General features: G+C 33.1%; 1 protein-coding gene across 1 annotated transcript in view; it reads left to right on the forward strand.

The window, feature by feature from the left end:
* The window catches only part of LOC102587055 (vesicle-associated protein 1-2-like), an 11,483-nt gene extending 2,615 nt beyond the window's left edge, over window positions 1–8,868 (forward strand). The window contains exons 7-8 of the mRNA XM_006367505.2: window positions 7,023–7,100; window positions 8,503–8,868. Of these exons, the coding sequence (XP_006367567.1) occupies window positions 7,023–7,100; window positions 8,503–8,613 (189 nt within the window). The 3' untranslated portion in view covers window positions 8,614–8,868. The remainder of the gene's footprint in view (window positions 1–7,022; window positions 7,101–8,502) is intronic.
* Window positions 8,869–12,745: the final 3,877 nt, after the last annotated feature.

The raw sequence follows: 12,745 nt of genomic DNA on the forward strand, positions 1-12,745 counted from the left end.
CCAATATTGTTTTCCCACCCCTTACTCTTTATACATTCGTTTATCCAATTTGGAAGTTATATAGGTATTAAATGAAAGTTAGGTGTAAAATTGAAAGAGATCAATGTCCAATAATCAAAAACATAAGAAACTTCTCATTAATAAAACTTACTTGCATGCATTCCACTAAACCTATAGATCATCTTTTTTACTTGAAAGAATTGACATGCATTCAAATTTAAATTAATAATTTTTTATAAAAATAAATAAATTTAATTTAACCTTTAATGTAGAAAACTTATATATTAAAAGTATTTGATGTATAACACTATTAATATATTTTTTTTTCACACTTATAATTTAGCGTATATTTTTTTGGCTAATTTTGCTTGCAACTATTTCGATCAGATTATGCATGCATTCATTCCACTTTTTAAAAATTTTGGGAAGAAAAATGTCATAGTTGAATGATCTTTTGAGATATTAACTTCATGCATTAACATAAAATGAAGCCTTATCCTATTAAGAGAAAGAAAATAATAATACTTAAAAATTTTAAAACATAACAAACTTCTCATTAATGAAATACAAAAATTACAATAGAGGAATACAACATTTTTGTGTTGAACAACTAAAATTAAGTGAGATCATCCAAACCTCTAAATTCGCCTAACAAGAAACCATAATTTTGCACTATTGGAACACCTAATTTGTATGAATATTTGACTTCACTATCCATTGAAGTTATAACTCAAGTACCACGAAATATACCTTAATTTTTATCATTATTAACATGGTTGTTATTCTCAGCAACAACCATTGATTCAGCCTGTGCTAGACTGCTAGCGTTGTACATTCAAGCTTCTTCACCTTGTAAAAAATTCAGCTTCATCAGCACTAACAAACTTTTCATCCAAATGATTTTCTTGTTAATTGGATGTCTTATCTTAGCAATAAACTTTTCATTACTACTCATTTAACACTTCCCGAATATCATCTAACACAAATAATTATTGATGTAGTTCTCATACTCAAACAATAAAAAAGAAAGTATAGAAGAAAATGAGATAGGAATGGATTGATTGAAGAAATCTTGATAAATGATGGACCTTTAATAAAATACTACCTATGTAAATGATTTAACAACTTAAGAATAAAGGAAGAAGTAAAGAAGAGATGATGAATTTTTCTAACATGTTAGGTGGTTTATATAGAATTGAAGTGTGGATAGAAGGCACATGTACCTTCATTTTGATATCTGACAACCATAACACTTTTTTTGGACAATGTTTAGATATAACACATTTAATTTGTTAGAATAGGAATATGAACAAGAATAGTATATCGAATCCTACTTGGAATAGGAATAGTATATAGAATCCTACTTGGAATAGAAATAGTATATACAATCCTACTTGGAAAAGGATTCTAATATAGTGTCTATAAATAGGATCTCAGTGTAATGATTATTAAATTGTGTATCTACATTATTAGACTAAGTTCTTCTTTATAAACAATATATTACAATCTTTTTTCAAGTAGGATTGTATAGACTATTCATATTCCAAGTAGGGTTGTATATGTTATTCCTAATCCAAGTAGGATTGTATGTATTATTCCTATTCCAAGTAGGATTCTATATACTATTTCTATTCCAAGTAGGATTCAATATATTATTCTTGTTTCTATTCCTATTCTAACAAATTTAATATGTTTGTTATATGTAAATACTGTCCGAAAAAAGTGTTATGTTTGTTGGATATCAAAATGATGGTTCATGTGTCTTCTACCCGCACTTCAATTTTATATAAACCACCTAACATGTTAGACATATTTATCATCTATTCCATTATTTTTAAGTTTTGAAATCAACTACATACGTAGTATTTTATTCAAGGTCCATCATTTATCAAGATTTCTTCCATAGTGCCTATCCCATTTTCTCATATACTTTTTTTTTTATTGTTTGAGTATGAAAACTACACCAAATAAATATAACTATTTCTATAACTAGAAGATAAAGACCACCAGAAATTAATAGATATAACCTTTTTAACTAAAAGATATTTTGGATAAAATCATATTTCTAAAACAATCTTATCATTATTTTATTCCTAACCAACAAATAATATTAAGATGTTCTTGTGATCTAATTTGGTTGGAGAAAATTCAGCATCGACGAATGAGATTGATTTTTAAAAAGTGTTAAGTCATAGAATATGGTAGGTGATCCTTCCATTGAATAGGACATTTTTTCAATTAGCGAACTGAAGATGGCAAATATGTTCAGCAATGGGTACTCTAAGGGGTCGTTTAGTAGAGTGTATAAAAATAATGTCAAATGGAGTGTATTAGCAATTCTTGCGTTAGTAATGCTTGTATTAGTTATGCTTGCATTAGTTATATAGATTATTTCTAATGCATTGTTTGGTTTGGTGTATTAAAAATAACATGCATTGTATAAAAATATTTATCTACATAAATACCCTCCACAACTATGGTGAAAAAGATGTAAAGGGAGTTTTGAGGGGTAATTGGGTCTTTAACCATGCTAATGCCTGCATTAATCCCTTTGCATTACTAATACCTAGAAATTCATGGTTTTAGTAATACACTCCCCAATACACAATGGAGTGTTGCATTAGTTATACATAGCATGAAAAAGTGCACCAAACAAGGTATTAGGTACTGCTAATATATAGAGCTAATGCATGCATTATTTTTGCTAATATACTCTTAAAATGAATTGGATCACAATCCACCCATATAAAATATGGGTAAATATGGATTTGGTCAAATAAATACGGTTTGGGTAAAATGGTTGTAACCCACTTTAATCTCCTAAAGCCAAAAAATATTAAATCGAAGTTAAATTGTTAATACCTCAACCCCTACCACCCCACTCATATATTATTATTTTTTAAAAATATTTTTTCATACGGAAAAAAGATTTTATTTTACCCTGTACCCCAACACCAAAAAAAATTGCCAACCGACCCGCCACCACCCTCCAAAAAAAGTATTTTTTTTTTTTTGAAAATTCTTTTTGTCAATAGAAGAATTTTTTTCCCCCCACCCCACCCCCCAATTTTTTATTTTTTATTTTCAAAAACAAATAATGCAATTAGGGATTTTTATTATAAGTGAGTGATATATGGGTATATATGGATTCTCATGTTTACCCATTTTGTCCATATTTGTATGAGCTTAATTAGGTTGAAGTCCATATTTACCCATTTAAGGAAATATGAGTGATCCATTTAATTTAATATGGAAAAAATGGATTCATTTCCCTTATATGGGTTGAAATTGCCACCCCTATACCAAACGACCCCTAAGAGTGCAGTGTGATAAATCAAAACTTGTGGTCTGATATCAAATTGATGCCACATCAAAAGGGAATGAGGAGAAATGAGAAAGAGAAGGAAGAGAGAGAAATGGTGAACAAGAGAGAGAGAGAGACCTTTCGGGGTGGCCAAGTGGTTTGAGCTTGAGACTTCCATATTGGAGGTCTCAAGTTCGAAACCCCTTGCTAGCGAAAGCAAAGGGTTTGCCTTCTGGGTCGAGCTCGTCGCAGCAGGCTTGCCTAGTGCGGGTTACCTCTCTTATGTGGTTTGCGAGCTATTGCATAGGAGTGGGGGTTTTACCTTGTGCGCACCCAAAGGGTAGCGGCTGCGGGTTTCCCTTGTCATCAAAAAAGAGAGAGAGAGAGAGAGAGAGAGAGTAGAGAGGGAGAGATTACAATACAAAATCAATTCATCATCACTAATCAAGTCTTTCTAATAAAGTCCTCAAGGGTCCTATTTATTGAATAGAAACTTTGAACAATCAGAGCTCCTAAAACAAATGAAACTCATGTGATTAGAATGATAAAAGTTAATAAAGCTAATGGATAAAATTATTAGTCAAAGAGCGTAAGAAAAGCTTTTCCTATTTTATTAGTCACCCTCTAATGAGCAAGAAAACGGCCTGTGTGATGATTTGAGTTGCTAAGATGAATAGCAAATACAGCTGTCATGAAATTAAGAAGAATGCAAGGAGTTCCAAGACTAATATAACTTGGAAGCTAGAGGAAATGAGTTACTTTATGAGTTAATGGATTGGTAAATGGAGGAAATTATGCCTAAAGCTGATATTTTGATCAACTCTACACTCTTTAAATTGAAGGTCTGAATGAACCCTGGTTAGATTGTTGTCCATTTTGGATATGCAATTGTGGAATCGAGGATCAAATAACATAATGAGTTTGATGAATAGGGAATCTTCATGATTCCAATATCATGCTTTTGAAAATAATTAGCTCCCACTGCTTTGCATTTCCAATTATTTTTGGAAAAATCAAATTGACACAAATTAACTGAAAATTTGATATGTATTTGGTTTGGTGGAAAAAAGAACCAAACTGACATGTATGTATGTATATATTAAAACATTTGTATATTTTCTTTACCTATGTTGTTCAATTCCTTCAAAATACTTGATTTCCCTTTTCTTTCATGTTCACAAACCAAACTAAGATTTATTAAGCTCACGTCTTTTCTGATTTGAGATAGTGTTTTATCGACAATTATTTTGATTAACAAAGCAAATATTGTTTAAGTTTCATATTAAATATTGTATTCTATGTTAAGTTTTAAGGAGTCATTTATTCTTTTACTTATTAAATTTTTGTAGTCATAAATTTGTGTAAGATTGTTTCTAGATTATTGAAAGGGTAATGCTTATCACATATTGCAGAAAACATTTCTCATGTAAGAATGTTTCCTTTGATAATTGTTCATCCATTTGTTCAATTCACTCTAAAGATATGTTAACTTGTAGGAAATTTTATCTGTAACTCTAAAAGATTGAATTTGTAGTTTAGACTGATATAGTTTGTATGCATTATTTTTAAAAAAGGTAATGGCTCCAATTGAATCATGAACACCATTTGATTCCCTTGTCTAGGAATATATTTGGTTTTACATTGAGGCTATTATTTTGCATCTGTTTTTTTCAAGGTTTTATTAGCCTGACCGGTTTTCCTGATAGTTTAGTCAGCATGCTAACGGGAAAATATATCTGACTTCACATATGCTGTGCCCGCTGCATTTCATAGAAGATTATGACTTAATTTAAGTCTTTGTTTGACAAAACTTCCTTTAAAACACTGTACAGGACATAATTGCCAAAAATACTGAAACATTGTTGTCCGTTGACTAAAGTCTTTACCTCCAAACATTTCAACCTTTGAAATCCCATTTGAATATGTATAATATGGTCATTCCAAATCTGGAATATCAAAGTGATATACTTGAAATCTTGTTCAGTTAAAATTAATATGGTTAGTTCAAATCTTGCATATCAAAGGGACAGTATACTGAGGTGGAGCCATGGAGGAACTTTTTAGTTAGGAAGGATGCTAAACCTTTCGAGGTGGATTAGCTGCTATCAATTGCTCCTTGAAAAAGAACCAATAGAGTATCTTTCTTGATTCTCATATAAATATTCTAATAATTGATTGATGAACCTAACATTACTGAAGACTATCCTCAGTCTAGGAATTGTTGTAGGCTCATAGCTTCTTCCTACTATTTTCATTTCCACTTGGTTCATTCTACCCAATCAGTGAAAAGGTTCTTCTGGGGAAGTGTGTTGATTTTAGAATGTCTAAGTTGTTATTAATCTTCTGCAAGTTCCCTTGTGCGTTCACACCAGCTTCTGATCTGTCCCATGTCTTCTTCCTGAGCCACTACTTGTGCATTTCCCACCACTTTATTCATTTTTGGGTAAAATTGTTATAAATTATATACTCCTACTTCTCTAAATTATCTGTCTTACTTTCCATTTTAGCTTGTCCCAAAATAGTGTTCACCGCCTCGAGAAGAATGTTTTTCCTCATAACAGTTTCAAAGGTCACATACTGCTTTTCAGCTTTCTTGAGCATCAAACTTAGCCACTCCCATCTCCAAAACAAATAGATACGAAGAAAGAGGGTAACCTTGTTTCAATCCTCTTTGAGACTTAAAGAAACAAACAGGATCTTCATTAGTTAACACTGAGAAGCACACTGTATATAGAAAAGTGTGTATTCATTGAATCCGTCTAGGACCAAAGTTCATCTGCTTCAGGATATCCAAGAGAAAGGGCCAGCTTACATGGTCATAAGTTCTTTCCAAATCAAGTTTGCAGGCAACTCCTGTTTGGCCTTTTCAAGTGCGGATTGATGCATTCATTTGCCACTAATGCAGCATCCACTATTTGTCTACCCTTTATGAATGCATCCTGACTGCCTGAAACTCACTGGGTGACTGCCTGAAACTCACTGGATCTGAAATCTTCCACAGTACCTTTCTCTTTTGGAATTGCATCATTAAAAGTGGAAGTAAATCTCTTCGGCGAAACTGACTTCTCTATAGAACAATTCTACAGTCCTCCACGAATCATCTTCAACAATATGCCAATACTTCTAGTAAAAATCATGATGGGTTCAGGACTAGTGTTACTGTGATCGTATATCCTAAATGGTCTGTGATTTTAACCTAGCCCACAATTAACGAGTTTTGATGCTATGGGAATGAGTTTTTACTTGGAGAAATGCTATCAATCTTTGAGCGGTCTTAGAAGTTCTTGGGTGGAATCATTTGGTTCAAGGCTGCCATTTATATAGTAAAAAGTTTTACTTGCTTGTAACTATATGTATAGTGTTTTTTCTTTCAAAATGTAGTTACTGTTTAGTCGTTACAAGTGTAGTTTGTGATTACTCTGTTCCAAACACTATTTGGTTGACTTAAATGAATCTTTGATGTATACCTAAGTTAGTTTCTTTGCTTCATCAACTGGTGATTGTTTGTCCCTTCAGGATGTACTTCCAGTATTTCCTACATCACTATTTTCATGTTACTTATCTTATTGAATACTTGTTTCGTTATAAAGGTGGTCCCAATACTTAAAGTTTGCCAATTTGACCAAACCTTTGATAGGTGTAGTTCTCCATTCTTCCATGTATATTGGCTTATTATGAATGAAGATTGAAGGCTGAGGGTTCTTTGTCTTGTTTGCAGACGAAGGCACTAATTTCGAAGTTGACAGAGGAGAAAATTTCTGTTGTGCAACAAAATAACAAGCTTCAGCAAGAATTGGTAAGGGGGGATCTTATATATGAAATATTCTACGACTTGCTTACTCCCTTCTCAAAAAATTAATTTACTTCTCACCACTACTTACGGGCACATTGACAATTTCAACCAACATGGGTTGTGGTACACTGGTGGGAGTGCTTCACCCTTAACCAGAGGTCTCGGGTTCGAGCGCTGGGTATGGAGAAAATCCTGTTGGGAGCGCCACCCCCGAATGGGCCCTGCAGAGCGCGATCCGGATTTAGTCGGAGCTCCAATGTGGGCTCCGGACACCGGGTGGGAAACCAAAGGAAAAAACATTGACAATTTCACATGATCATTCATTTCTTTCTAAAAGTTAGAGACGTGGATTGTACTGGAGAAAATTGCTGAACTCAATTGCACAATGATAAGAAATTTTAAACATAGAACTAATCAAAAAAATAAATAAATACATAACACAAAGGAAGGAGGACATAAACTGCATTTACTGGTTGGTTCGCAAGCAGAGGTTGTCTGGCTTTGGGATTTGGGGATAATACAATTGCTCTGTGAAATGTGCCTCTTCCTGTTAATGTTGTCAGAGTATTGGAAGTATCTAAATAGTTCCAATGGTCAGGTGTGTGCAAAGAAATGATTTGTTGAGGTCAAACACTTTTGCTATCTTCTTGACATTGGTGTCATTTTTCTTGGACAAGCCTCCCGCCTCTTACCTGACTTTTTCCTTGTGAATTCTAACGAGTTGTTCTCTATTGATATCCATTTCTTCATAAATTGCTGCCCACTCCACATGTCATTTCATTGATTGAGGTGGTAGAAAGTGATAAGGATAGGAAGAAAAAGGGCCATGATTAGCCTGATATGCTTTTGGGTAGAGAAAAGGATACAATAAAAAATGCAGTGCATTGCTGTTTGCATAGGCAGAATGAACTCAGCAGTCCCACATTCTAGGTTAGGCTTTTAATGGACCTGCTTATATTAGTTTTGTTTATTGAGCAAGTTGTTATCTTCAGTTCTCTTAAGAGATAGAAAGTTATGTCAATCATAGTGTTGATGTCTAGTACTTACGTTATATACATTTGAAAATACAAATCATGACAATAAGTAAGAATGTTCGATTTTTCTACTTGAAACTTATTGCAATGCTATCAGTGTAACAGCTCAGCCCACATGTTGTCCACTTTATGCCTAGGCCCCCAGACCTCAAAACACGTCGCTAGGGTCTAACACTTATTTCTTATATATATACCCAACATCTCTCCCTTTGTGTCAAACAAAGAAGGGTCAGGCTGGGTTGTGTTTTTGAAGTTTCGAGTTCAACTAATTGCGTTGAAATTAATGGCCTTTGCCTACTCTAGCTCCAAGAAGCTAAAGTATCACCTTTTGAATTTCGTCTTTAAAACTTGTTGAGCTTTGCCCTATGCAGGAGCTCTTGAGACGGGAACGTAACAGAAGTCGTGGTGGTATCCCAACTGTATATGTTCTGGTCATTGCATTGGTGGGAATCCTTCTGGGCTATCTTCTCAAAAGGATATAATCTTTAGACATGAAAATTGTAGAACCTTGAGTCAATTAGTTGTCTGGTTGACCTAAATATGTACAAGTTAGTTCCATTGGCTTTATAATGGCCTCAATCATCATATGACCAACTGGTTTGACATCCTCCTTTTGGTTAGTTTATTAATCAAGTGCATTTTCTAAGTTAATGAATGCAACCAAGTGTTAGACAATACTGATTAGTCATTGTAGTAGAGTGATCTTATTGGCATGAAGAGTTTCTTGGATTCACTTACAACTATCTTGGTTGGTTACCTTTCATTTTTTTCATCTTGTCTACCTCTCTGTGTATGGAGAAAATCATGGTATTACTATTTTAAAATTAAAAAAAAATTCAACACTAAGACGTTTGGTAGGGTGTACAAAAATAGTTGTCAATATTGTATATTAGTAATGTTGATATTAGTTATGTGGAGTGAATTTACTGAAAAAAATTGAAACGTGAATAGAACTTGTAGAAAATTCTCTTATGAATGAAAATGGTTGCTATTTTAATCACCACCTTAGAGTAACAATTAAACATGTTGTCGAAAGGGGAATCTCCCTTTTCTTATAAGAGAAAAATTGAATATAGCATATTGCGTATTATAAGATAAACATACTTTTTTTTTTAAATAGAACAAAGAAAACATAGTGTTCATCCCCGTTAGCGATCAATGGTTAAATTTGAGATCAACTTCCACGATTTACCAACTATCTGGAAAAATGAGTGTCATCCTCTATATCATATCCATATCATATATATTCAGTTTTCTTATATTTTCAAATAATTACGTATTAATAGTCTCCCACCATATATTGAGGAAGATATACCTAGATACATGTACTTGTGTTACCAGATACACTAAATTAGGGAGAGAGGCGAATGAGATAGTCATGTATTCCAGATTCATGCAAATCACACTAGATACATACTAGATAAATGTATCTTTATCTGGGATACCATATACATAGGAGAGTAGCGAGTGAGATGGGAGGAGGACGAACGAGATTCATTATGTATATCTACTTGGATGTAGTTTATCTAAAATAAATTATACCTGATTTTGACCCCATGTATTTCGAGATACATGTATTTGAACGCATCAAAATCTGATAAGATTCTTAATATTGCAAACTAAAATATATCCAAATAATTAGCTCCTAAAATAGTGAGATTTCTCTTTTAACTTTTCCAACAAAATATGCTGGGATTTCTTAATAGCTTGGGAAAGGGGTGTTGACAACATTTTTGTGAAGCGGATAAAAAAGGAATAGTATTTTATATAAATTTATATATTAAACAAAAGTTTAATATTCGTATGATGGTGGCGTTAGTCTTCGACTACTCAAAGATGAAAGTGGAAAGATCCAACATATAGTCCCACCAACCCAAATTATATTACATACTCTCTTATCTGGAATTTATTTATTCCATTCACATTAATCTTCGTGATATGCTAGGAATTTGTCTCCAATTTTGACTAGTATCAAGTAGGGGTGCGTGGACATTCGAATTTAATAGGAATAGTTTGATTTGAATTTTTGATCGAAACTTGTTGAGAATATAATTTAATAATAAAAGTGTGGTTTCTCTAACAGCTTAAGTTTTTAGATGAGATAGTCACACACTTCAACAAAACTACCTTAAATATAAGTTCGAATTAATTAGACTTTTTAAGTTTGATATTGAATTAATCGATTTAAATATTTTTGAAATTTTCTATTTTGACTTTTGAGCTTTTAAGGCGATACAATTGACAACCTCAAAGTTCACCTAATAGTTTGTTTCGTATAATTTTCTATCGTTAATATGGACTAAAGTCACTAGAGTCAAGAGCCATAGGACGGTTACGATTTTAATGTCATCACTCATATCCTATTTTGTGTTATTTTCTTTAATAAAACACCTTATATGGTTATATTTTAGTAGGACTAAATAATATTTGAAGCATAATTTAATTATATGTTTGTATGAATACTTTACTGAAAAAACTCAAAAACCTGAGGTTGAAAAATTTAAATTTTATTATTTTGATTTGGTTTAAAAATTTCACACAATTTTTTTTGATTTGGTATTTGAAAATTCGGAACCAATTCGATCCATGTACCCTTAAGTATTGAACACATATCTTATGGATATGAATGAATATATGATATATAAAAAAAATTGAATTTTCAAAATCTTTCTAAATTCTATTCTTAGATTTTTAAAATAGACTAAAAAAAATCAACCTATCAATTATTTGTTGAAGGAAGCTTGAAGACTGATGGAACATGTAGGACTAAGCTACTGAATATTGTAGGAGTCGACTAGGATAAGGTATTTGACTTGTAATACAATACTACTCATGTAAATAATTGTGTTGTAGTAGGATTCCTAGTATAACTAGAATATGACTCTTCTCCTATATAAGGAACTTGTAACTTTACATTATAATCATCAATACAATCCTTGATTTTTCCATACTTATGTGAGAATTCTACATGGTATCAGAGCAATAAAGCTTTTCCGCTCTTTAACGTATTAGATCAAAACCAAAACAACCAAAATATTGAACCGCAATGGCCCCTTCTACCAACACTCTTTTGAACTCTTCACTTCATCATCTTATTTCGTCCTGCTCCATTAGACTTAAGCCAACGAACTATCTTATATGGAGGACACAAATGTCTCAGTTGATTCATGTGATGAAATTAACTTACCTCCTCACAGAACCACCTAAAGATACATGTTCCACTAGACAGATTACTGAGAAAGTTGTAGCAGGCGAGAAGGGTGCAGAAGACAGTAACATTGTTGATAACTGGGAGGAGAATGATGTGTTGCTAAGGATTTGGATCTCAAAAGAAAGCATGTACTTGATTGTAGGCTGCTCAACTGCCAAGGAGATGCGGGAATGCTTGGAAGAAGCTTATCTTCAAGCAACAAAAGATACGGAGTTACAGCTCAAACAACAACTGTAAAGTGTGAAGCTAGGAACCAAAACAATTGACGAATATATTAAGGAATTCAAAGACATATGTGATGGCCTTATAACCATTCACAAGCCTGTAGATGAAGATAGCAAAGTGATTAATTTTGCTAGAGGTCTAGGTCTTAAGTACAAGACCTTCAGGACTGTCATGCTAGGTAAGACACCATATCCTACTCTTAATCAATGTGTTAATGCTCTCATGGGTTTTGATATGAGGAAGGATGAAGAAGAAGTGCCTTAACAAAACCATAACATGACATTCTCTGCCCAAAGAGGCAAGGGAAGAGGAAACTACTCTCAAAGAAGAGGAAGCAATAATTTCAATTCTAGAGGAAGAGACTTTAAGCCTGCTGGACAAGGAACAAGTTCTTATAACAACAGAAACGGACCAGGTCCTCAGAACAGTCCTTAAAGTGGAAGTCATGAGAGGAACAATAATGATGCGTGTCAAATATGTGGTAGGAATAACCATACTGCTCTTAAGTGTTTTTACAGGTGGGATTACTCTTACCAAGCCGCAGATAAGCTACCACAAGCATTGGCTGCTACTAATCTACAAAACACTACTGATGACACCTTGTATGTCGACTCAGGAGCAAGTAGCCATATAACACATAACTCAGGTATCCTAACTGATCTTAAATACTACAATGGATCAGATAAAATCATTATTGGGAATGAATCAAAGTTAGACATAACACATATTGGAAACATATTCGGATCAGGTCTAAAGTTAAAAGAGGTTTTTGTAGTCCCTAAGATTAATAAAAATGTACTCTCAGTTAGTAAGCTTGCAAAGGATAATTGTTGCACTTTTGAATTTGATGAAACTAACTTTGTTGTAAAGGACAAGAAGACAAGGACACTGCTGGCCAAGGGAACTAAAAGGAATGGACTCTATGCTTTGGAAGATAACAATCTCTATGCTTTAACTGATGCACACAATTGGAACACGTCAAACAACATGTGGCATACTAGATTAGGACACCTTAGTTTGAAGTCTTTAAAAGTTTTGAATAGTAATAGTTGCATCAATATTAGTAGTTGGAATAAAATGCCTACTGTTTGTTCTAGTTGTCAGTTGGGAAAGAGTTGTAAACTTCTATTTGGTTTGAGAGATAAAATTGAGAAAGAACCTTTATTGAAAATCCATTG

This window comes from Solanum tuberosum, unplaced genomic scaffold (assembly GCF_000226075.1).
Source record: "Solanum tuberosum cultivar DM 1-3 516 R44 unplaced genomic scaffold, SolTub_3.0 scf00809, whole genome shotgun sequence".
NCBI classification, from domain to species: domain Eukaryota; kingdom Viridiplantae; phylum Streptophyta; class Magnoliopsida; order Solanales; family Solanaceae; genus Solanum; species Solanum tuberosum.